Source organism: Magnolia sinica, chromosome 8 (assembly GCF_029962835.1).
Source record: "Magnolia sinica isolate HGM2019 chromosome 8, MsV1, whole genome shotgun sequence".
NCBI classification, from domain to species: Eukaryota; Viridiplantae; Streptophyta; class Magnoliopsida; order Magnoliales; family Magnoliaceae; genus Magnolia; species Magnolia sinica.
This window is the reverse complement of record NC_080580.1, coordinates 4184400-4210604: the sequence shown is the minus strand read 5'-3', so window position 1 is coordinate 4210604 and position 26205 is coordinate 4184400. Positions and strand designations below refer to the sequence as shown.

The 26205-nt window shown below is 41.5% G+C and overlaps 1 protein-coding gene and 1 long non-coding RNA gene across 2 annotated transcripts; one reads left to right on the top strand and one right to left on the bottom strand.

Annotated features, from left to right (window-relative positions):
* Positions 1-20149: 20149 nt before the first annotated feature.
* LOC131252638 (protein OCTOPUS-like) lies at positions 20150-25760 on the top strand. Its single transcript, XM_058253288.1, has 2 exons — positions 20150-22137; positions 24858-25760. Exon 1 carries the CDS (start codon positions 20360-20362, stop codon positions 22109-22111), a length of 1752 nt encoding a protein of 583 aa, XP_058109271.1. The 5' UTR covers positions 20150-20359; the 3' UTR covers positions 22112-22137; positions 24858-25760.
* Positions 22810-23686, bottom strand: LOC131252640 (uncharacterized). Its single transcript, XR_009174607.1, has 3 exons — positions 23560-23686; positions 23198-23398; positions 22810-23030 (listed from the first exon to the last, which is right to left on the bottom strand). It is a non-coding gene; the product is annotated as an uncharacterized LOC131252640 (long non-coding RNA).
* Positions 25761-26205: the final 445 nt, after the last annotated feature.

Below are 26205 nucleotides of genomic sequence, written 5' to 3'. Positions count from 1 at the left end.
AACCATATTCCATTCATAAACCTTGAGTGTGGTGGTTCTGGGTCGTGCAGCAGATTACAATTAAATAGGTTGGGTTGGGCTGGACTCAAGCATGATAAATTTTAAGTGGGTTAGGCCACAAGGTAATGGGTCATGGGGCAGGTTTGGGCTGGAATTCTTGGTTTGTTTGGTAAACCGATTGGGTTTCCATTGCCTACCAGAGAGTGTAAATGAGTTGATTGGCCCGTTTATTAAATGGGTCAGGTTCAGGTTGACCCTGCATGAATCAAAACCCAAGCAATTGCCACCCATAGTTATAAATGAGTTGGGTTGGCCCATTTATTAAATGGTTGATGTGAGCCTGACCCAAGATGGATCAGGCTCCGATTGCACCACTACCTACAAGTTGAGAAGTGCATTAGGTGCAGCCCCAGCCTCACCCAAGATGGTGCAACCCTTACCACGGGGCCCACCTTGATGTGTGTATTCTATATCTACACTGTCCATCCATTTTGCCTGATCATTATAGGGCATGAGCCAAAAATGAATCAGATTCCATTGTTAAGTAAACCATACCTTAGGAAACAGTGATGATTGATCATTAATGGGCCACATAAGTCTTGGATCAAAGCTGATTCTCTCAAAAGGTCATGTATTTGAAAAATACAAGAGACCCACACTCCAAGCCAAAGAAGGCAAGAAAGAAAAAGTGAGAAAGGAAAGAAAAGAAGACGATAACAAGAAAAAATCACGGACTAAAGGGAAGACCACACTCCATGAAAGTAAGGAGTAGAAGCGAGGCAACCGAAGCTAAACCTCTAGAAGAATGGAGGTAAAGGTACATGGGAAAAGAAATCCGGAATGTCATCTCAAAATAAACAATGATAGGGGGAGATTGCGGGTAGGGGTGCTCGTGAGCCTAGAGATGAGAGCTCTCCTGCGCATGCTGATAATCCTCACTACTCTCCACTAAAGGTAGGAAGCATACGATGCAGGGTGCCAGCAAAGATCCACATACTCCACGAAGAGTCTAGAGCGTCATGAATGGCAGCACAACAATTCTCATTGTGTACTTCTATCAGAATACCCCATAGCAAAGGAAAGTATAAGAAGGCCATATAATAAAATTGAAAGGCTCTTATTTGCAAATAAGTCTTGAGAAGACCATATAATAAAATGGAAAGGCTCTTATTTTTTACGCCCTCACTGTTAACTTTAGAGGTGACTCTTTAGTAGAGGTGGGCACGGGATAACTCGATTCGGCTAACTCGACTCGTTCAGATCCGACTCGACCTAAACTAAACCGAATGGGTGAGTCGGTCCGAACCAAGTAGGCTTCGCCCAATCCGAACTCATACCGATTCAAGTTTGAGTTACCTAGTAACTTGACCTGCGTCGACCCGAAACTCAATCCGATTAGACCCAACTCTCTAACTCTACCTGCGGCACCCTACCCCAACCCAACCCCAAAATCTCTCTCTCCCTCCCTCATCTTCCTCATCTTCCAAGCCTGGCAATCACCCACTATCATCACCCTCCTCTTCTCTCTCCTCTCCACTGTCTTCAAAATAAATGTCACTACTCTACTAGAGGTAGTAAGCATACGATGTAGGGTGCGAGCAAAGAGCCACATACTCCATGAAGAGTCCAGACGGTCATGAATGGTGGCGCAACAATTCTCAATGTGTACTTGTATAAGAATACCCCATAGCAAAGGAAAGTCTAAGAAGGCCATATAATAAAATGGAAAGTCTCTTATTTTTAGGCCATGACCATCAACTTTAGAGGTAGCTCCCGACAATACTAAAGGTAGGTAAAAAGCAAAGGAGCCTAACATTAGTGTTGCTAATCTCCACACAAGCAATGGACCAACAAATGCCTTTCATTACAATTGGAAGTTTCATAACAAAAACAATACAAGACCTCACCTCCTTGAGAATACATGGCGTGGATATAGAATACGGTGGGCCCCACGGTAAGGGCCCACCTAAGATTTGGATTTTCTTCATTTTTTGGCACATACCCTAAAATGATCTAGTAAAATGGATAGATGAGGTGGATATAGAATACGGTAGGCCCCAATGTAAGGGCCTACCTAAGATTTGGATTTTCTTCATTTGGCTCATACCCTAGAATGATATAGCAAAACTGATGGATGACGTGGATATAGAATACCGTGGGCCCCACGGTAAGGGCCCACCTAAGATTTGGATTTTCTTCATTTTTTGGCTCATACCCTAAAATGATCTAGTAAAATGGATGGATGAGGTGGATATAGAATACGGTCGGCCCCATGGTAAGGGCCCACCTAAGATTTGGATTTTCTTCATTTGGCTCATACCCTAAAATGATATAGCAAAATGGATGGATGACGTGGATATAGAATACGGTGGGCCCAAAGGTAAGGGCCCACCTAAGATTTGGATTTTCTTCATTTTTTGGCTCATACCCTAAAATGATCTAATAAAATGGATGGATGAGGTGGATATAGAATACGGTCGGCCCCATGGTAAGGGCCCACCTAAGATTTGGATTTTCTTCATTTGGCTCGTACCATAAAATGATATAGCAAAACGGGTGGATGACGTGGATATAGAATACGGTGGGCCCCATGGTAAGGGCCCACCTAAGATTTGGATTTCTTCATTTTTGGGCTTATAACCTAAAATGATCTAGCAAAACGGATGGACGGCGTGGATATACAATACGGTGGGCCCACGGTAAGGGCCCACCTAATCTGCTCCCTTGAAAGTTAGGCCTGGCCCATACCTGTAACATTCGTAAGTGGGCTTGGGCCAGGCTAAAATGGCCAAACCTAATCATGGTCCCAGCCCATTTATAATTGGGCCTAAAAGTACAACCATAGGGCTGGCCCAATGGGAAGTGGGGCCCAGAAACCTGTAGATCAGGCCCATTGGCTGCCCTAATTTACAGACAAAGCATTCATTGATTTCCCTTTTTTGTCATTTCTACTCGATTGATGTGGGCCACACGCATGGATTTGGTACCAAAAGTCAAAAGAAACCATCGATTGCAACTCCAATATTTTATTAGAGAAAACAACACTGAATTTGTGGGATTTATAATCGTGGCTGATCTTTGGTGGGCCATCTCTACTGCATGCGATCATCCAACTCATTTGGATTCCATATCTATTATAAGAAATGATTACGTACAACGCCTCTATGTGAACTTTCATGTACATCCATTCATTTCCCTTGGCTTGTCACATCTGCAGAATATCTGATCCGTTCAAAAGTTGTGGCCACGCCATGATGATCACATGGTATGAAAATCAGGCTTCTCATCTACCTTACATGACATCAATCTAGGCCGTCTAAATAGTGATCATGTTATGGATGGTGCCTAGGAAAAAATTCAAATCCATCCATACCGTCTAAGTCATGGCCATTGAATGGACAGCAAAAAAGAAAATGGTCAGCAGCCAAAAAATCAATTGGCAAAATCAGATGGTTAAGATTGTCCCATCAATGCGATCTTCTGGCTATGATTCATCCAGAATATGGGAGCCGTCCATTTTTTCAAGCGTACGGATTGTGCATACCACATTTTGCAGTGGATGAGCTGCCACAGTTTAATAAGCTGTGATGAACTCACGCTATATATTTTTCAATCATGAAATGAGAGAGAGAGAGAGAGAGAGAGAGAGAGAGAGAGAGAGATCCAATAAACATTTCCAGAATCATTCAATCAGAAATGGACTATTGTACCATGGGCCAGACTATGTATGGCCACCATTGGATGATCATACAACCTCATGTACTGTAGAGTGGCAGCAAATCATGACTGTAGAATGTCCATACAAGCTCAGGTGGGCCTTAGCCCAGCCCAAGTCAAGCCCACTTTTTACTGATAGGCCCATTTATTGGCTCATAACAACTAGCTGGTCTGACCATGAGCTTGAGGCTGTCTTCATCTCCAATAGTCCACCCTAACCTAGCCCAACTTATCTAAAACCATCAAGCCGATGAGCTCACTATCATCCTACCAAACCAAACCGCCATCGAACGGGCATTGGTTTTGTTTCAACTCGCATCCTTTAACCTCATGGGCTGGGCATGGACCCACTTCAGCCCATCCCAATTGCAAGCCACTCCCTCTCATAAGGTAGCAATGGGCTAGGTGTGCCGTGGCCTAACCCTACCTAAGCCCCACCCTGCAAAGAAAGATATAAATGATCAAAGGTTTGAAATAGTTCAATTTAAGCTTTTTTTTTTTTCTAAAACATCCTTACTCATGCCTCAATGATACATTCAGAAGACTTTCAACAAAGGTCATGCATTCCGGAACCCATTGTGTGAAAATCCATTGTAGTGTGAGTGCGTGTGTATTAAAGAACAGTTTGGATAGAGGTCATGTGTTCTAGTGCCCATAGCATGAAAATCCACTGTGGTGTGAGTGCTTGTGCATTAAAGAGCGGTTTAGACAGAGGTCATGTGCTCTAATACCCATCCTGTGAAAATCCATTGTGGTGTGAGTGCGTGTGTATTAAAGAACAGTTTCAATCACTGCAACATGACTCATATTCTACGAGTATCTTTAAACTACACATAGATTCATAAATGGAAAATAAATCTTTTTAAACCATCCATTCTTTTTGTATAATAGGACGAAGCTGCTGGGGTGGGCCATGACATTCATCATTGGCATGGGTTAGACAGTGGGCCTAGATTTGAAGCCCGGGACGCGCCCTCAGGCCCAAGTCATGTCCCTACCAGCCTTTACTAGAGTCCTCTTGTGTGAACAGTCTCTTTTGGTGTACTTGCTTTCCAAGGATGAGTCATTAGGGTCACTTACCTTTGTCATTAAAAATGTAGAAAAAGGCAAGAGCACTCTCTTTTTCCACTCAAGAACCTTTGAAATCACAGCTGCTTAGTGTCTATTGGACTGATGATTCCCATGCAATCTATGCTACCTTTTCTAATTCCTTGGACAATCCTCCCCTCCTGAATTATGCATTCTCAAACTAAATCCATGGTTTGGGTCCTCTCAGTACTAGGACTCTCAATCATAGTTTCCTGTAGTATTTTTGTGAAATCCAAGCCGTTCATCATGTCGCTCCTGTTTAGTTTGTGCATTAGCGAAAGAATCTGGGCGGTCCGGTTGTCACTTGTGCTAGAAATTCATGTTGAATGTGGTGTGTGGGTTGATTTATTTAATGCATTCCATTGACCGGATTAGTCTGGTTTTTGGGTATATGGAAATAAACAGTGGGACCCACCTGATGAATGTCTCAGATCTCTCACATGCATGACACATTGGCACATGTGAAAATGATTTCAAATCCTACGTCTTCTCCACCAATTCAAATGCTCACAGAGGTTCTCTTGGACAGTGGGCTCCTCTGATGGTTCACCACCATTTTGAAAATTGAGGCAACTCATCCTACTTGCTGTGGTGTCATTTAGGCTATCCAGACCATTCAAATCAACGGGCACATGGTGGATGCAACCCATCTCTAAAATCACACTGACCAACCAATCCTAACCATCAAATGGTTAAAAATAAAATAGTAAGCGGTGCAAATTCTAAGGAAAAAAATCAGATGGTTATTATATCACCTGCTCACTGTAATTTTAGGCTATCGATAATCAATAATCAGGTTAAATATTTGGACAGTCTAAATTTCCTAACAACTATTCCATCCACATTATTTAAGAGTCACTACCATTTTTAAAACAGTGGTGAACTAACATAGGAGTCTAGCCGCTCATTGAAATTATTATAAATCCCTAAGTAGCCATGCCTAGGAATTATCTCCTTTCTATGATTCTTTCATTTCTTGGCTTTCTTAGGAGATATGCCCACAAGATAATGTATTGTATAAAAATTGAATCTATGGTATGCACATGCACATGCACAGGATTTATATAAAGAATATATTGAGTGTTTTGGTGGGCCATTAGTCTATACTAGGGTTTTGGCCGGCAACCCTAGAATTTTTTTTTGTGTGAATTTCAAAGCCTTGATTGAAGTTGTTGACAAAAAGAAGCTATATTAGCAAGATCCACTTGGGATGGGCCATGAATGGTTGTCCTTTCATTTTTGTTTTATGTGAAATGATCTTGACCATTCGAAAATGAACATAATGTAAACCATTGACCATTCTTTGCCAGTTGCCTATTCGTGGTGGGACCTGCCTCTTGAACGGTTCGGATAGGTAGAATATGAATTCACATGGTATATATGATGCCCTTTTCTTCCATTTGTCTTTGCAATTATGGGTTGTCCAAGTGAATTTTTTTCTACCATTTAAATGGTTAGTTCCAACCCATGTAAGGGTAATTTGGTAATTGTAGGGATTGCCAGAGCACTTATAACAAAAATTTTATTTGTTTTTAAACCTAAATATTCCTATAGAAATGTAAATTACATCCCACCCTTGATTTTGCTAAGGTTGCGTTTGGTTGCACAAGATTTCATGATTAATCTCATCAGCTTAATTTGGTACAAAATTTCATGATACTTTGTGAAATTTGGTGCATCCAAACACACCTTAAACTATAAAATTATTCAAAAGGAGAAAAAGACGGTTGAATTTTTCATTTTTTTCGGCACCTTTGGATCTCATGAAATCTCCACCATTTGTAGCAACTTTTATAAGTACATGGTCCGCCGGAATTGGAGAAAGAATGTCGTTTATAGAGTGTGAGTTGATCAAACAACGTTTGATGCATATTTAGATCATTAAGAAATTGTTCGACTTAAACTGTAAAAAAAAATTAAAATCATGATTTTTTAGATTTTCTTAAGAAGTATTTGGCAAGTGAGAATCTATGAAAATGAAAAGGAATTTGTAATCACTATTTAATGAAATCGCACCGGCTTTCATTTTAAGGAGGATGTTTGATTTGCAAGTGAAAATTTTTAATTCATCTTATAAAAAATATTTTGAATTTTATATTTGAGAATTATAAAAATAAAAAAACTTAATAAAAATATAAAAAAATTCATTATTTTCTTTATAAATCACATGACGAAAAACATTCTATCAACATATATATATATATATATATATAATTCTTTAGTAAAATTATGAAAGAATAGATAATCATGAAATAATATAAAAACGTTATCTCTAACCTGTGTAAGAAGACAATGATCCATTTCGCAACAGGCGTGTATGCTAATTGCATTTATTTTGGCTTAAGGTTATTTCTAGGGTTGTACATCGAGCCGAGTTGAGTCGAGGTGAGCCAAGCTTGGCTTGACTCGTCCGTTTTCTCCTCGAGTTCGAGCTCGACCTCGACCTCACCATTGAAGCTTGGTTTGTTTTTCAAAAATTTTGAGTTGAGCTTGAGGCAAGCTTACCTTGAGTCGAGTCGAGCCTAATTCCAACCTGACTCAACCCAGCAACCCGATCCAATCGACACCCGACTCAACCTAGCCACCCGACCCAATTGACCAAACCCACACAGACCTAACTATCAAATCAAATATTCAATTAATAATATATATAAAATATTTAATTTTTTATTTTTAAATACAATATATTATATGTGATATAATAGATATTCGAGTTGAGCCGAGCTCGAGCTTTAGGCCGAGCCAAGTTCGGGTTGAGTCGAGTCAAGATTCACTACAATCGAAGTCGGCTTATTTTCAAAACGAGTTGAGTTATTTGAAGCTTGACTCACCTTGAGTCATCGTTTGAGCCAAGTCAAGTTGAGCTAGATCGAGCCGAGCCAAGTGATCAACTTTTCGAGCTAGCTTACAACCCTAACTATTTCTCTTTCCCACAATTTTACCAATGTGAGTGTGGTTTCTTGTGTGGTCGAGTTGTGTGGGCCCTACCTTAATGTGTGTCTAACATCAACACCATTAGTTAGATGCACCGTTCTATGGTGGGCCACTAATGTAAAAATCAAGTTAATCCATGACTTGGGTGGGCCACACAACATACAACAGCTGAGAGGGGTTATCCTCCCATTAAAACCTTCGTAGTCATTTATTGCGCCCGCCAAGATGTGGTTCACAAATTCAGCGTATCTACTTTGTGTATCTACTGTGTGTTTCCTACTTGGATGAGGGGCCAGATCATGTTTCAGGTACATTCAAAACTGACGGCATTTCATTGCCTGCTCTGAGATGCCGCTGTTGTCGTCGATGTGTTGGCTTCTGGACCGTGTTTGGATTGGTCTCCAAGGTGCTTTACTTGTACGGCAGCTTATGCTTTTTTAAATATTTTTTGGCTGAACTGCAGCTTATGAGGGAGAAAATGCCACGTAGAAAATGATGGTAGATAAGACGTACCATTGTACTAGTTTAGTACAGAGCAAGCACGCTCGGTACGCTCCTGCACAGGCCCATGTCCCACGTAACATAAGTGCAGGTTTCTCTCTTTGTGAGCATGCACATATGCTCAATGCCAATGTTTCAAACGTGTGCATGCAATGCACTCTCTCGGTGGGCATGTGTGTTGTACGTGTGCATACTTGGCACATGTGGAATGCCACATGCAGGCTCAACATGCACTTGTCTGACATATGTGTGGGTCAGTTGGGGGCACCACTTGCTCACAGTCTATATGCACATGTGTGACACGTGTGCAACGAACTCTCTCTCTTTATTTTATTTTATTATAATTACACTCCCTCACACCCCACACACACCATAGTCGGATTTCACCACCTATGGATACTCGAACCCTTGACCGAATGTTGAAACTCCTCGGAGTATACCACCCAAGCAAGAGTAAGGATTCTCTCTCTCACACACATGCACACAAGCTCAACATCTACATTTTTCACACGTGTGCATTGGTCTCACGCTCTCTTTAGTGAGACTGGAATAGTCTACCCTACTTTTTACTTGTGCTTAAAACACAGGCTATTTAGGATCGACTCCATGAATTATAGTTGTGTGCTACCACTTTTTGGTGAGAAAGCAAAATAGAAAGCTCTTTGGAGGCTACCACGTTGTATATTGGAAATCCACTCAGCCCATCACATGGTACTCCTTATTTCAACCGTACATGCATAATATCAGCCTAATAAGAATTCCATATGATCCACACCGATGAAGACAATGTAAAATTACTACGATGTCCACATGTCGTGGGCCTTTTGAGTTCCGGATCATGATGATCTTTATATCTTTTCTTCGCGAGTGATTAAGCTAGACGGTTGTTAGAGAACGACAGTTCGTTCATCACTCCGCATGATTGATTTTCATGGGTGGGTTGGTAGTGGTTAGACGATTGACCGTTCATTATTCACCCACATACTTCACAGGGAGAACAGATTGGTGGGGTGTAATCTATTCTCTTAGCTTGAAACCAAGCTTCATAGGGAGCCAAGCTTTATAGGAGCATGGTCATAAAACGACTATTTGTTCGTTGCAAGGGATCCCACTCCGTAGGTGAAATTGTCATGATTTGACAACCTGTTCGATGTTCGAATCAAACTCCATGGCGAGATAACCATGGTAAACGACATTCTGTTCGTTGCTCAGGTTGGACCTCGTAGCAAAATGGTCAATGAAATCTTTAAGTTTGTGAGCAAAAAGGCCCCTCTAACCTTCTAGTCAACGCTAATGGATTTTCTTAGAAGTCTAGCTAGCAGTGTGACTATGGACATAAGGTGGCAAGCTAACTAATTATAATCTAATTAATTTTGGTTGGTTTGTAGCATTGTGCTAGCTAACAGCGAAGAAGGGGTCATTGTATGCAAAGTAAAATAAATGTTCATGGTGGACGAACGAGATAGGGCAATGCGATGCTGAAAGAGTAGTGTTGTATTAGAGTACTGAAGTGAGCATTTAGATCTTAATTCTCTATTGAATTAATTAAGAGATATATAAGTGATTTGCTCTCGTATTGGAATTGATTTCTACGATCTTTTCTAGATTAATTGACAAATTTGCGGTCATGGTAGATTATATTTCTAAATTAAGATGAATCTTCATGATTTTTCTTCAATTTACCAATCATCTAGTAATTATATTTATTTCTTGAGATGGCTTTGTTCACTTAATTAATCAACCTGTTGCCGAACATATGTGACCAATTATATTTTGCCATGTGTCATAAGAGATCTTCGCCTTAGCTAATTAAACAATCACACACACTCTCCTCATATTTTTACATATGAGTGGTCTCTTCTGTTTGGCTACTTGTCACGGACATACCAACTTGCTAAACGATTACTCTCTCTCTCTCTATGCCATTACAATACTTAGGGCCTGTTTGGGTAGTGGTATTAAGTTGTATTAAATGGGATTGCGTTACTAATCGCACTTTAAAATTCGGAATGACATGTTTGGAAGAAGTGTGAGATGAGATTAAAATTAACTTTGTAGGCTTTGGAAAATAAACCTTGTGTTGGAAAGTATGAGATGAGATTACTAATCTCACAAAGGATGACTTTTGTTTCATCCAAGTTCAATCCAAATGCAATTTGAAAGTAAATTATGGGATTTATTTTTTAATGTATACATTCCAAATATGGTATTAGAAAACATGGGATACATTCAATCTAAGGACACTACCTTACACGTGTATTTATTGTGACTTTTACAATTCCATCCACCTTAATCTCACCTAATGCGGTTGGCCAAATAGGTCCTTAATGTCTTTCCTCCCATTCCATGTGTTGGTGTTACAACTTAAATGCTTTCTAATCTTCCAATTGTTAATACATGTCTTTTAGAGATGATCTCTCTAATTTTTCACAATTTCCTTCAATGGATTGTATGGTTGTAAGGATCTTGTCTTATTCTTTCATACATGTCACATGTATCAACTTACTAGCCGTTGGATTTGATGCAATTAGAACAAGTGTAAACACATTCTAATGTGGCCCACTTGAGATGTGGATCAGGCTAACTTTTTAGTAACATGGTGGACCCCTCCATTCTAGGTCTTTGGGCCAACATAAGACTGGCCTAAAACTTATGTGGTCCTTTCTAACCACGAAGAAGATTTTAGGATGGGATGCCAACCATATGTTTGTGTATAAAGCCACTATGGTGGTGTGTGTATTTTATTGGATCCATTCATGAGGCTCGAATTACAAAGATGAATGGAAAATATAAAAAATCAAACTGATTTAAAACACGTGGGAACCATAACTCATGAACTTAGAAGTTTGAGGCATAATATTACTTTTGTTCATAGTGGTGTGGCCCATCTGAGTTTTGTATCAGGTTCATGGTTTGGATCAACGGTGAAAATAAGAGTGCAAGTTTGATGGACGGATTGGAAGTCACAAAAACAACACAGTGGGTTCCACATAGCTTGGGTGTTGGATGAGAATTCCGGTCCCTCTTAAGTGATCATGGACGCATGCACTTCATGTACATGTGCCACACGTGTGCCTTCCACTCCCACTTACACGTGTGAATGTCCCCGACAGGAGAAGAAAAGCAAAAGAGATAAGATCCTGAGGATGACAAAAGGGTTCAAAGACAAAACCAACAGCCACAGAGACTGACTACCGAATCTTCAGCAAACACTAAAAAACTGCCTAAAAACGCCGGTAAGCAGCTCTCCCAATCCCGGTCCCTTTATGTGCATGCTCACAAACATCAACGTCATCATGTGTGTGTGTATATATATATATATATATATGTATATGGGAAAAGGTACTATGCGCTCGACCTCACGATAAGCTCCCCGTGAGGTCGAGCTGTGTGGGCCCCACCGTGATGTGTGTCGACCATCAACACCGTGCATTTGATGAGTCCCCTCCAAATTATACGATATCCCAAAAATCAACTGTATACAGAACTCAGGTTGGCCATATCATCTAAAATCATATAAAGACACCGTTAAAACATATAAAAGCACTTGGTGGGGCCAACCTGAGTTTTTAATGCTGATTAAACTTGGTATGAACCCTCATCCAAGTGGGACACACATAATGGATGGGCTGGATTTGCAAACCACATCTCGGTGGGCCTAAAAAACTGATTATGAATGTTTTAATGGTACGCGGACCCTCCCCACTTCTGTATGTGGTGTGGCCCACAAAACTCACGGATTGACTTTATTTTTGACACCTAGGCCCACGATGGAATGGTGCATGTGACTGATGGGGTAGATTTTCGAAATGCATCACAGTGGGGCCCACACAGCTCGACCTCATGGGACGGACTCGTGAGGTCGAGCGCATAGTACATTTTCCATATATATATATATATATATATATATATGAACCTGACCCCGGAATTGGTAATGTCTAAATTTTAAACCATGGGTGAGTCTGGTCACAAGTTTGACCCAACTTACTAAATGGGTTAGATGAGTCCCCTCCAAATCATCATCAACCGAACTCAATTTTAAATAAGTTGATTTTGGTAGTGGACCTGACCCTGACCCAAGCCAAGCCAAGACTCTACCTAGACCCAAGAAAAAGCAGTTTAATACATGGGTGTTTTATTTTTTGTCTTTGGCTAGGCTACAGCGATTGTTCACCACCTTTTTTTATTAAAGGTGATTACCTTATCCACTGCTTGTGATAATCTGAACCGTGTAAATCATGGTTTTCACTGTTGATCGAGAGTATACCAAAAATCACACTGGTTCAACTAGCTTAACCATCTCATTTTACAGGTTGAAATTATTCTGTTGGCCAATTTATCTTTTACCATTAAAATTAACTGTCATTATTAAGTAGATGGTTTGAAATATTATTTATGTAAAAACTAAGTTATAGTGTCTATATTTCACCTTAACTTAATCAATCAAATTCATAAATTCATATTATAAAAGGGCTTGATTTTTTATTTCCGTTTACACATCACTCATTGAATTAATAAACCTGCTATCTTTACATTGGACGACCATAATTCAAATTTTAATAGAGTTGGGTAAGTTCAAAATTTTTACCCAATTCTTAAATAGGTCAGTGTCATTGTCAACCCTTTTCGACATGACTCAATGTGTTGTTGGCCCGTTTATTTCAGCCGTTCATTTGTTTTGTATACTTGTGGTGCACCTAATGATTGTTTTGGCTTGATTTTTAAGACGTCTAATATATGCAATGGAGATGGACCATGATTGTCCACACGCACACCCGGCTCTCACCTATGCGTGAGGCCAATCGGTGTGCGTTTATGGCATCCAACCGGTTCAAAAATGTTGCCTCACCATGAAAATTAAACACCCAAAGATCAGGTAAATCCAATTATCAATTGGACCACAATAAGATTTTAGAGGTTTTTGGATAGTGGTCCATTATTATTATTTCCTTTTTTATACTATATAAGCCTTGATTTTTGGGAAATCCCATCATCATTACAGGTCTCACCTGATTAGGGTTAGATGCCACATAAGTGTTTAGAAACCAATGGACAACCATAAGAAAATCTTCAAATCCACATGGTGGCACACCTAATAGTTGTATCAGCCTAATTTTTGGGGCGTCAAACTGTTATGATAGAGTAACCTTGATGGACGGGTTGGATGCCATAAACACATCTTGCTGACCCAAGCTCATCACTTGTATAATAAGCTTAATCCACTAGGGGTAGCAGAGAGAAAGGAGACAAAAGAAACAAAGAAAAGACAATGAAGACAGGCATTGGAAGAGACATTCCAACAGCTTTGGGATCTACACACATATGAGACACTCTTCCTTCCCTCCTATTTTTTAAGTTGGGTCGCTATCCATTGCGTACCTATTTTAGATTCGGCCTTGCTAGTGGAGACATGAATTTTTTATTGCATGTGGGCCCCACATCATCACTACATGAGGGATTACATAGATGTCGGCGAGATCCGGACCATTCATCAGTCCAATGTACACCTATGTGACCATCCCCCAGACCAAGAAACAAGATTGTTCCATGATTCAGCACATCACGCTTTCATGACTACAATGGACCAACAACGGTTCAGATTCAACGTATATGTCTGGCTTACTTGATGTGTGTCCTACTATCTTGATTTCTAGCATATGGCATATTTATACAGTGCATTACCTAATAGAGATATGGACCATCTGTAGTGGGCCATTTTTTGGACCGTTTAGATTGTGATAATATGTGTACCATTTACCAAATGATTAATTTGTATCAATGTTATCATCAAACCAAGTTCAATGGTCCACTGAAATTTATTTGACCATATTTCTAGAGATCGATGAAACCGGGAAGTGCTAGCCCTCAAATAGTATGCCAGCCATCCAATCATTTTGTAAGATCATTTTAGGGCAGAAAATCCAAAGTTTAAGTGGACCACACTACAGAAAGCATCCTATTTATTTGACAGGTAGTTGGTTTGTAGGGTCATATAGACCCATAAGAACCAGCTTGATCCAAGACCTCTTGACCTCCAAGAAGTTTTCTAGGGCAGCCTTCAATCGACACTGCTATCCGTGGTGTGGTTCACTTAAGCTTTAGATCTACCTTGGTTTTTTGGCCCATGTACTAAAAAAAAGTTTAACGGCCCCACCGTGATGTATGTGTCATATACACATGCATTATGATAGGGCCCACAAAAATTAGTTATGTCAACACACTACACCATGCAATCCGCTTCCAAAGAGATAAGGCTTTCGAAGAAAAAAAAATCCAACTCAATTCATCAACTCTTTAAAATTTTTCCATAAACAGCTACTTAAAAGTTTCATAGACTTCAAAGGCAAAATCCAAACTCAAGTTCTTTTAAAAACTAATCCTAAATTTATTAATTTCTTCGGGAGTTAAGATGATGTCGGTCTTATTAATATAATCTTTCATTAATTAAATAAGATTAATTGGGTCCTTATTCATGCATTAGTAGTAGACTCACAGGAATTTCAACGCAAGGTCACAGGTTTAAGTAATCGTTATGGTGAAAACCAGGTCCATATGTACATAGTCCTTGGTGATGGCCAATACAAACTTCTTAGGAATATAAAAGTCTTGAATCAAGCTGAGAATTTTTTTTTTCATTTAGGTTTTTGTGACTTTATCAACTGGTTGGATTACAAATAAACCTTATGAAAACATTACAGTGTGCTCTAGGAATTTTTTAATGGTGAGGCATTCAATCACTACTATTTCCTATGGCATGGTCCACCTGAGATTTGGATCTAATTTATTTTTGAGCTCACTCCTTAAAATGATTCGGTAAAACGGATGAACGGCCTGGATATAGAATAAGTACATCAAGGTGGGCCCCACATTGAGGGCCGGACGGTCTCGGTGAGTCTGGGGCCGCACCTAATCCGCTTCCATGGTTCAGATCTCGCTGCATCAGATCGCCTGCTTACCCATTGAAAGAAAACAAAAGGATAAAGGACACTGTGACACCAACAGCAATGGAAGCCAGAGGTCCAAGGAATTAACGGTGGGGCCTATGATATAAACGGTTCAGATCATTCAAACATGAGCTTCATTGGTACAAACGAAAAGCGCGAGACACAGAAAGGTCCTGTTTAATGCTATGCCGAATATGCATATTTTGTTCAATGTACAAGCGAACTATGCATATCTCATTGATCCAAGCCGTTGATACCGTTTGTCCCACTAGGGATTCTCTATAGAGAAAAGAGGATCTCTCGTGTGGGGAAATCCTAGACCTTCATTTGGTGTCCATAAAATAGACGGCTAAGAAAGAAAATACAGCAACTGTCTACATTCAACAGAATATAGTGATCTTCTGAGATGGGAGAATTTTGTAACATGAGGCTACCATATTGGGCCCATAATATCAACGGTTTGGATCAATGAACTATGCTAATGGACCGTTTGAAAATCAAGGGGATCTGGTGGTGCAGCTCTCTCATCAGTGCCTGGACGCTCAATCAAAGCAAGTGACGGTTCAGATTTAAAGTTAAAATTCAGAAAATCTGAATGGTTAGAGTGGTCCAGTCAATGTGGGTTTTAGCCTATGACTCACCCAAATAGTGGCCCACCAGATCAACGGTCCTACTGCTATATATTTGCCACGTGTCAGCATAGAAATGGGAAAGTGATCTGCATAATGGCATTTCTCTGTTAGAATCCAATGGGAATTGGTGCACTACAGGTATACGGAGCAGTGATTGCCACGTCGCCCACCGCATGACGTCAGCCACTGCAGCTATTTGCATGCTTTGGTACGACATAGCAGCAGGACTAGTGGGGTACAGACCCCCTCTGCAACGTACACGTATCAGGGTTGGGGATGAATCGGGCTGGTCTCTTTGGTGGGCCCCACAGTGGATGGACCACTAGTCTTCAATGACACACATCTGATGATGCTTGCAGTCACTTATCTTTACTTTTCCATGTTGAGTGACGACGGTCAACAGCTTTTGTTTGCTACCGTATGTTAAAAGGTCACTGATTAGATGCTTAGGATCATCCAATCGTTGTGTGTTTTGAATTGTGGACCATCCATGGGAAGGTCCACTAGATCGACGGTTCGATTCATACATACTTCTGCCAGACGTACACGAGAGAGGGTACTATGGACACAGATTGCGTAGTAAGGCGCTCACCACTCTTAATTCCGGCGTCAAGACTCTGTGGGCCCATCTTAATGTATCTATTTTATCGACACCGTTCATCTGTTTTTACAGACTATTTTAGTATCCTGAAAAAAATTTGAAGCACATCTAAATCTCAAATGGACCACATCACAGAAAACAGTGGACTTTGAATCGATATCATTTAAAACTTCTTGTGGGCCACAGAAGTTTCAGATCAAGATGATATTTTTATATTACCTTCATCCAGGTGTTTATGACCTTATCACCAGGTTAGATGAAAATTAAACATCACATCGGGCCCAGGAAGTTTTCAACGGTGGACGTTACTATCCCCACTGTTTTATGTGGTGTGGTCCACTTGATTTTTGGATATCTTTCCATTTTGGTCCAATAGTCTAAAATGATCCGTAAAAATGTATGGACAGTGTGGTTAAAATACATACATCACGGTGGGCCCCACAGAGTCTTGTAAAGGGTGGTGAGCGCCTCACCGCACAATCTGTGTCCCGTCGCTATATTCCGGTTCGTACAGGAACGGTGCGGGACCGCAGGGTGTTTTCTAACCCACGCGCATGTCAACCTAACATATATACAGGCCTCTAAGTATGCTAATCTGGAACATTTATGAAATATCCAAGACGTCCATTATCTGGCTTCGAAAAATTTGGATCGTCCAATAATTCGACTAAACCCTTTATCTAGATAGAGCTACATATAAGGTCTACTGTATAGATTGTTAAACGGTCTTTTAAACAATTCTCTTGTTTTGTTGATAGTAACCTATTTGAATGACAAAGAATCATGTTTATTGGGTTAGGCCATCATATTTTGAGTAATGGACGGCTTGGATCTTATAAAATTTTGTAATATGGAAAATACAGGGACATATATCTGGCTGGTCTGTACATACTCACCAAATATAAGATGGATTCGCTATTTCATCCATACTGTTTAATACGCGTGCTTTCTTTTTCACTTTTGTTAATAAAGCAGTACAATATTATACCTTTTGTATTACCCAAATTAGAAATAAAGGGCGCATTTGTCAAACGAGAACTGTTAACCGACGACGTGGAAAGGAAAAGCTTTAATACTCTGGCAGGGTACGATGGTTTATACACAAGCATTAATAAATTACAAAAGTTACATATTGGTAACTTAAATTAAGTGGTTCAAACCATGGGGCCCTATTTAGACGGCTCGTATACCAAGAATTATACAATGTTTTGATTTCATAACTGGATGATTGGTGGACAATGTTGACAGTTTAAATGAAAAGTTGTCAACGGTCCTCATTCATCAAAAAAAAAATATGACCATTAATCAGAGGTCTGAATCTTTCAATCAATCTGAGTTTTGGGTGGAAATCTATAAAAAGTGGGTCCCGCAATTTGGACAGTTTACTTTTACATGATGTACCTTTGTCATAAATTTATGGGTGCCTGCATCTCAACCATCATGCTCTGCCAGAGTATCAAATAATGCAGGGCATTAAAGAAGACCAAGCTACTCATTCGGTGGGCCATGCCGTACATTCAGTCCGGCCATTAGGTTTCTCAAGGTAGGAAACGGATTGGCTACTCCCCCTGCCACCAGCCAATGGCTGATGGTCGGTGCTATGTAGGCCCAACATTATGTATGTGTTTCATCCATGCCGTCCATCTATTTTTCTATATCATTTTATAGCATGAGACAAAAAAATTAGTCATAGGCCAATCTCAAGTGGACCACATTACAGGAAACAGAATTGAATGAACGTCACAAATTAAAAACTTTTGGAGGGCCATAAAAGTTTTTGGATCAACCTGATCTTTGTTTTTTCCACTTATCTGGATCTGTGTGACCTAATCAACAGATTGGAAGTGGGCCTTAAGAGGATTTTAATGGTGGATGTCCAATCGCTATTGTTTTCCTCCGGTGTGGTCAACCTACGATTTATATCCCTCTAATTTTTGGTAACATTCCCTGAAATGATCCGTAAAAATGGATGAACGGAATGGATGAAACACATACATCATGGTGGGGCCCACAGAGCACCGACCACCAGCCACCGGGCTGATGGCAGGGGGAGTAGCCAATCCGTTTCCCTGAAGGTGGAGCCCATTGTCGCTCTGGAGATCTTTGTGGTGTGGTCCACCTTTCGGACGGCTGTAAGGTGTTATACACAAGTGATACATTGGCGGGAAAGAAATCACATGCAACGTTGCATGGAGATATTTGAAGAGTAAAAAAGCAATGATCGTATACCAACTTAACACAACCTTTTTTTAATTTTTCTGCTTACGTGTCACTTGTATATAAAATCCGTTCCGTGCAAAAGGTGGGCCACATCATAAATCTCATCTGGGACGAAAATCAGAATGGTCCACTCACCAAGTGGGCTACATCGTTGAAATCAATGGCAGCCGATGGCCTGACTCAATTTATGTAAATGGCCCACCTGACTCAACTGATGCATTTGGTCCACTTTTTTACGGCTCGGATGTTATGCTGAAGTGTATAAGGGGAATATTAAGAACATTGTACGATGCATGTGATCATTTCTCGTAAAGTAGAGTAGAATAAGAATCCTACTCGCGAGCACACTTGCCAACGTGGCAAGAACGTTCCAGATGCGGTGATTGAAGTGGGACCCAAAAACCGCACTTTCTCATGCGCTGATCAAGTGGGCCACGTATGCATGTAGAGACCGGATCCAATTCGTACATCATATTCACCCATTTCACATTTTTTAAAAAACCCATAAGTCAGGGAGATCTATAACTAAGTGGGCCACACCACATGGAAAAATTGAGGTGGGTCAGCCACCGTTAGAAAACCTTTAAAATTGTTTGTGGTAACAATATGTTCTGAATAAGCCATCCAATCCATTCAAAACATTCATTTCACCAGGATAAATGGACCTCCCAAAAATCAACCGATTCTGAGACTGAAGTGGACCACACCAATTGATTTTAAAGATTTTAAGCGTGATGTCACATGGCACGGGCCACCAGAGTTTCGTATCCTGAACTTTGGATGCCATGAATGGCTTTGCAAGTTACGCTAATGTGGACGCCGATTGCTTACTGAGTAAACTATGTGGGGCCCACCGGTGATGTATGTATCTTATCCACACCGTCCATAAGTTTTGCCAGATCATTTTAGGGCATGGCCCCAAAATTGGAGCATATCTAAAGCTCAAGTGGACCACACGAGGAAAACGTGGGGATAATGACATCCAAAGTTGAAACCTTCCTAGGGCCCACATTGATGTTTATTAGTCATCCAACCTATTCATAAGATCACACAGACATAGATGAAGGTAAAACACAACAAATAAGCTTGATCCAAGACTTCTTTGGCCCACAAGAAGTTTTCAACCATAGATGTTCAATTTCCAATGTTACCTATTGTGTGGTCCACTTGATCTTTATATATGCTTCAATTTTGGGCCCATGCCATAAAATGATCTGAAAAAACAGATGGACGGCTTAGATTAGACACATACATCAAGGTGGGCCCCACAGTGTGCACAATCCACGTTCCCCTTATGTACATAAAGAAATGGACGGCTATGAAAAGTGGACCAACAACTCAGATAAGCATGTATGATCATGATCTGATCCCTGATGAACAGAAATCCTAAAACACGTGCACCGATCTGGTGTAACTAACACGTGTGCCGACGTACACGCGCGAGTAAGCTTCACATTTCTCAAAGAGCCCAGAAAAAAGAAAAAGAAAGCCAAAGGCAAAGCATATGTAGTGGGGCGAGTGATTGCTTTCGCTTTTCTGCTTTACAGCAATCTTTGAAGAAAATCAGTCGACAAACGACCCAGCGTTTCTCTCAGACGTTCTTCTCTTTCACTCTGCAACAACACCAAACACCCACCCGTTCCATTTAGCAAACACCCCTCTGTTTTTTCACTTACCATGCTCACGCTAACACGAGGGGTGCGCACTGTCCTCCCCCTGTTATGACTCTCGAGCACCCCCCGCCTCGTCCTCGACCTTCCTCCTCTTGCCAGCTCCACCCCGACCAGAACGTCACCGGCTTCTGCGCTTCCTGCCTCCGTGAGCGTCTGACCCAGCTCGCTCCAGCCGCCGCGTCGGACCATAAGCCCACCTCCACGTCAGCCCTAAACTCCTTCTTCAAAAAGACCGCCAAGCCCTCCGCGTCTGACTCTAACGTCTTACCTCAGCTACGCCGCAGCAAGTCCTTTTCTGGAATAAAACATTCCGATGGCATTTCAGTAATTTTCGAGCCACAGCGACGGTCGTGCGACGTCCGAGCGCAGAGCACGCTCGCGAATCTCTTCTACCAGGAGAACGTAGGGAGAGACGATGGCAGGATTGTAAATTCGAGGATCGGCGGGGTTGAAGAAGAGATCGAGGAGATAGTGGAGATCAGAGCTGCGTCGGCCGTTGATTTAAGGGCGATCGGTGAAGAGGAAGCGACGATGAAGGATCATATTGACTTGGATGGTCAGATGAAAAATCCGACGGCGGATAAGGCCCCGTCGGCGATTGCTGGAAGCTTTCGGGCCGCAGCAGCGGTTTTCGGGAAGAAATTACAGAAATGGCGTGGGAAGAAGAAGGGTGGGGCCCATGGCGGGGATCGGTCAGCGGCGGGAATGGTGGCGAGGGATGAGAAGCCGCGGCGGTTTCTGGATACGCAATCTGAGGTGGCGGATTATGGATTCGGGCGGCGGTCGTGCGACACGGGCCCACGGTTCTCGTTGGATGCTGGCCGGGTGTCGTTTGATGATCCGAGGTGTTCGTTTGATGGGCCGCGGGCGTCTTGGGATGGGTATTTGATGGGGAGAGTGGGGTTGCCGAGGATGGCCCCGACTATGGGCTCTGTTGTGGAAGATGGCCCAGTTGTGATTGGACGGTCAGATGATAAGATCCTGTCTGAGATGAATTCGATTGATGAGGATCCGAAGACGCCAGGTGGGTCAGTTCAAACGAGGGAGTACTACTCGAATTCCCCATCGTGGCAGCGGCGGCGGCGGAGTTTCGAACGGTCGAGCTCCATGAGGAAGGTCGGGGCAGTGTCTGCAGCATCGAAGACTGACGAGACGAGGTCAGTTTCCAGCGCGAAGCTCTCGCCACCGCGCATGGACTATTTCCATAGGAACAAGATTGCTGATTCTAGGGACTTGCATTCGAATTCGCTTCGAGATGATTGCTCTGAGATCTTCGAATCGGCTTCCCGGGATGTAGCTGCTTCTGGCCGGAAAGGGTCTAAGAAGTCGGGCCGGTGGAGCAAGGCATGGAACATTTGGGGGTTGATCAATCGACGTGGGAGTGGCAGCAAAGATGATGATGGTGATGATGACGATGGTGGGCTGCATTGTAGAGCGAATGTGGTTGAGCGGTCACGCTCTGAATCTTGGCGGAGAGAGGCAAATGTGGAGCAGAAAATGGCGTTCGATCCAAAAGCTTTTCGGAGCAATAGCAGTGTTAGTTGGAGGAGCTCTTCCAACATTGGAGGGTTTGAGAATGTAAGGAGGGTCTCGGAAACAAATGGGCATGGTAAGAAGAGGAGAGAAGAGCCCATGTTGGAGCGGGCTCGGAGTGCAAGGTATTCGCCGAGTAAATTCGATAATGGGTTGCTGCGTTTTTACTTGGCACCCTTGAGCAGTAGCCGGAGGAGCAGCAGGTCTGAGAAGAGCGGGTCAAAGAACTCGCATTTGTTCACTAGGAACGTTCTGCGGATGTATTGAATTGGTGGCCCGCCGCCTCCCATCAGGTTTTCTCCATTCGAGCATTTGATTAATCATCTTTCTTATTTAAATGCTGCATTTATCATGCTCTTTTATTTGTTTTATGCATATGAATGTGAGGATATTCGCACCAATTTTAGTGTCTTGAAATTGTACATTGTGTTTGTAATTAGATTACAACAATGTTGGCTGAGATATGCTGACATGGCTCATCCATGCTGCTTCCCTTTGTGCTCACCATGTGATGATCCCGGTCATTATCTGAAAGGCCCCACAGTTGATCAACCACATGGAAAAAATCCCACCTATTAGCGATGTAACCTCCCATTTCAGAAGAGGGGAAAAAAGAAGTTTCTGACTCATCTTCCTATGGACTGTGGGATATTTGGCCATTGAGATTTCTGCTACATGGATCATATGCAGTGGGACATTGCTAGATAAATGTGCCATAAGAATGTTTGTGATTTGTAATTTCAAGTCCATGCTACCAAAGAATGTGTTATTTTAGAACTTCAATTGATTTTAGGTTGGCGATATATGCTTATTATCCAATTATTAGTTCTTAGTCATTTTCCTCTAATATTGGTTGGAAAATGCAAATATCAACATGAATCTTTCAATGTGGTTGAATATAGATTGCTGATTGCTATAAATCTTTGTTGGGTCCTTTTCTTTGATGCGAAAATGCAATTGGGGACTAGAAGAATTGCATTGTGTGTGTGCGTTATCTAATACCAGCTTGGAACATCAATAGTTAAATGCAATGTTTAAAATCTCGAAACTTAACTCAAAATGCCAATCATGTCTTTCAATTCTACAAGCTATGTTTTCGTCTATTACTACAATTTTCCTCTTTGGATTGATATGATATTTTCTATTTTTGAGCAATGTTTTCAAATGTTTTTGCATGATTAAGAACCTTTTTTTTTTTTTGGTTAGCTTGTTAGTACACCCACTGTCAGATCACACTTCACTGTTAGCCACCCCCACTAGGGAATCGATGCCAAGACCTGGGTGTTGAAACGAGGTATCTTTCACTCAGTCTACCACTTGAGCTATGCATCTGGGTGTTGCATGATTAAGAACCTTTAAATGTGTTTGAAAGTAGACTTCTGATTGCTAGAAATCTTTGTTGGGTTATTTTCTTCTATCCGAAACATGATTGTGGATCAGAAGAAGAGTAGTGATCTAGTGGGCAAGTACATTGAAACCTTACAATGCACATAGTTGCATTTGGACTGATTGGCATTTAGATCACATATCTGAGCCATCCATTAGGTCCAGCACCTTTTTTTTTTCTTTTTCTTTTTAATACACGCACACACACCACCACACACTCACGCCGTAGTGCAATTTCACCACCTATGGGTACTCGAACCCTCAACCAGGTGTTGAAACTCCTGAGAGTCTACCACCGGAGTAAGAGTAAGGACCCTTAGGTCCAGCACCTTCTTTGTCCACTACTGTGCAAAAGTCACAGCAATCCTATGGCCCTATACATGAAATTGGACCTATGTTCCAGGAGTGATCTTGTACCTTCATTTTAGTATCCCGCTGATTGGATGGTTTGGACCATCCAATCGGTATGATTTCTTCCAAGCAGCCTATGAAGAGTGAACTGGAACTAACGAATGGTCCATATCTGGAGTTGGATGCCTAGGAGTCCAAATGCAACTATGTACATTGGAAGGTTTCCGTGCACTTTACTGGATCATTACTCGTAGAATAATACAATATTGCAATTTGCGCTTGTGTTACCTACTACTAGTGTAGAATATTAGTAGTTGAAGTCAATGTTTTGAACTGTGAAACTCAAAACTCCAAACTCCGATGGTGTCTTTCAAGTCCATAAAGCTGTGTTCATCTCTACTGCAGCTTTCTTTTTAGATCTGATCTTTTGCATTGCTTGTGTTTGTGAAATGGTGGAAAGTATTTTGAGTACTTGATCAAGAACATGGTCTTTGGACGAGGCAAGGAACTGATTACTGGAGCATCAATGGCTACAGTTAGTTGGTGGACCTCATATTCTCTGTTTCTAGCTTTATGTGCATGACCAAACATGCAAATGCAATATAATCGAAGATACTGCCATATTCATAAGCATGCATTAAACCCAAAATGCACATATGTGCACCACCTTGCCTCATCGAATATGGTCCCGATCGCAACTGTTGATGCTTGTAGGCTAGCCTTCTAGAAGCTGATTCACCAACTTGTAACTGCAAGCCTTTATCCATCAACTTGGGCTGTAAAATTCAGATTTAAGGCGTGGTGGTGGACTGATTGAGCTTAAATGCAAGAAAACATATAAAATCGAAAGGATGAACGCCTACAGATTATCAACCAAGGTATTCTGTAACGGTGACAGTGGTCGTTACCTTTACGATACGGGCTGTAACAGCTCTCTCTCTCTCTCTCTCTCTCTCTCTCTCTCTCTCTCTCTCTCTCTGTTTAATTGAAAAAAAACCGAAGTAATGGGTCATTTTTCCTACCTTTATGCAATGGCCTTTATGGCCCCTAACAGCTGTTACAGCACACCATGTTATCGACATTTTGGACCCTAAAATGCATACTGCCATATATTAGGGTGTTTCATGGGCAGGTTATGAGTTGAGCTTGGGACCCTGATTTCCCTCTCTTTCAATCTTGCAGTCTATCATTACACTCTTGTTTAAGTCATACCTTCATCTTCATGTAACATGATCTTTTGATGCAATTGCACTGACAGGTTTTGTGTGCTTTGCAGGGTGATCCTACATTTCATTTATCCAGCATGCCATCAAGAGTTGGATATTGGTTGTTTGGTCTTTCACATATATCAGAGCAATACTTGTAGAAGTTCTCACTTCCCCCCCTCCCCGCCCCCCCCACCAATAGTCACAGTTCCAGCCATCTGAGCTGCTGCAAGTGCCAAGTCCACATGATGCAGTTCTACCGTTCAAATTGCAACAATCTGATGCTAGGGTGCTGTTTGATTTGTTCAGTGTCTTGGATGATACTTGATGAGAAGAGGGCCAGACTAATGTGAAACTGAAAATGTGATACCTGTCCTGTGGGCCTTGTTGGTGACTCATCTGCTTTCCTGGCTTGGACTGAACAGGACAGCTAGCTGAAGTGGTTCATGCTTTTATTGCTTCACCTCAACCGTGTAACTTGGCTGTAATGGAATACACAAATGAATCCTAGTGGGAAATATTTGGGAGTGACCATGCGATAAGAGAATTCTTGCACGGAACTCTTTGAAACTACCCATCTTTCATTGGGATGGTGGCAAGAGAAGAGCGAAAGGAAGAGCAAAGCAATAAGAAAGTGTATCAGGCTTCCATGGTCGGAGTTTCCTTTTATGGAATGAGAATGTGGGGACCATGATTGAGAAGACATGAACAGCGAAGGCAGATGTTTGGCCAGAACTTGGTGCTGTTTCTCGCCTGTGGGAAGTTGAGACGTCCTTTGTAATAATCAAAACAGGGGTCAAAACCATGAGGAACATTGGTGGCGGCTCGGCGGTTGTTATTCTGATGGAATTCGTTGCTTTTCATTCCTACTATAATTTCTTTATTGTTCCTGTGATCTCCTGTAGTTTTGTAAGTTGCTGCTTGCTGAACAGATAAAATGGCAGGTCTGTTGAAAATTGTCACTTGTTGGTATTGATTGGTTTTTCTTAGAAATTAATGGCAAGATTGTTGAAAGAAAATGCATGGTGACTACCTTGGATGAGGAAAGGGCCCCCCTTAATGAGTGATGGACAATGAGTGGGTTGAAATGATACCTTATTTTTAGGAGCAAATGTCTGGTTTTCCACCCAGACCACCCTGCCAAGGTATTGATTGCACCTGTGATTCGGGATTCATCGAAACATATCATTAATGATAACTTCTTTTTAGGAGTGAATGTCTGGTTTTCCACACATCCCAAATGCTCTGCAGCCAGATTGGTATCAGCTCTGCCAAAACCTGCTTGTGATTTGGGTGCATCTGAGCATGTCCTCAATAACAACTTCAAGGATTGAAACCTCAAAATCCGAAGGGATTATATACATCTGAAATCTTATTATCATTCAAACTGCAAACTTCTGTAACAAATTTTGGAACACA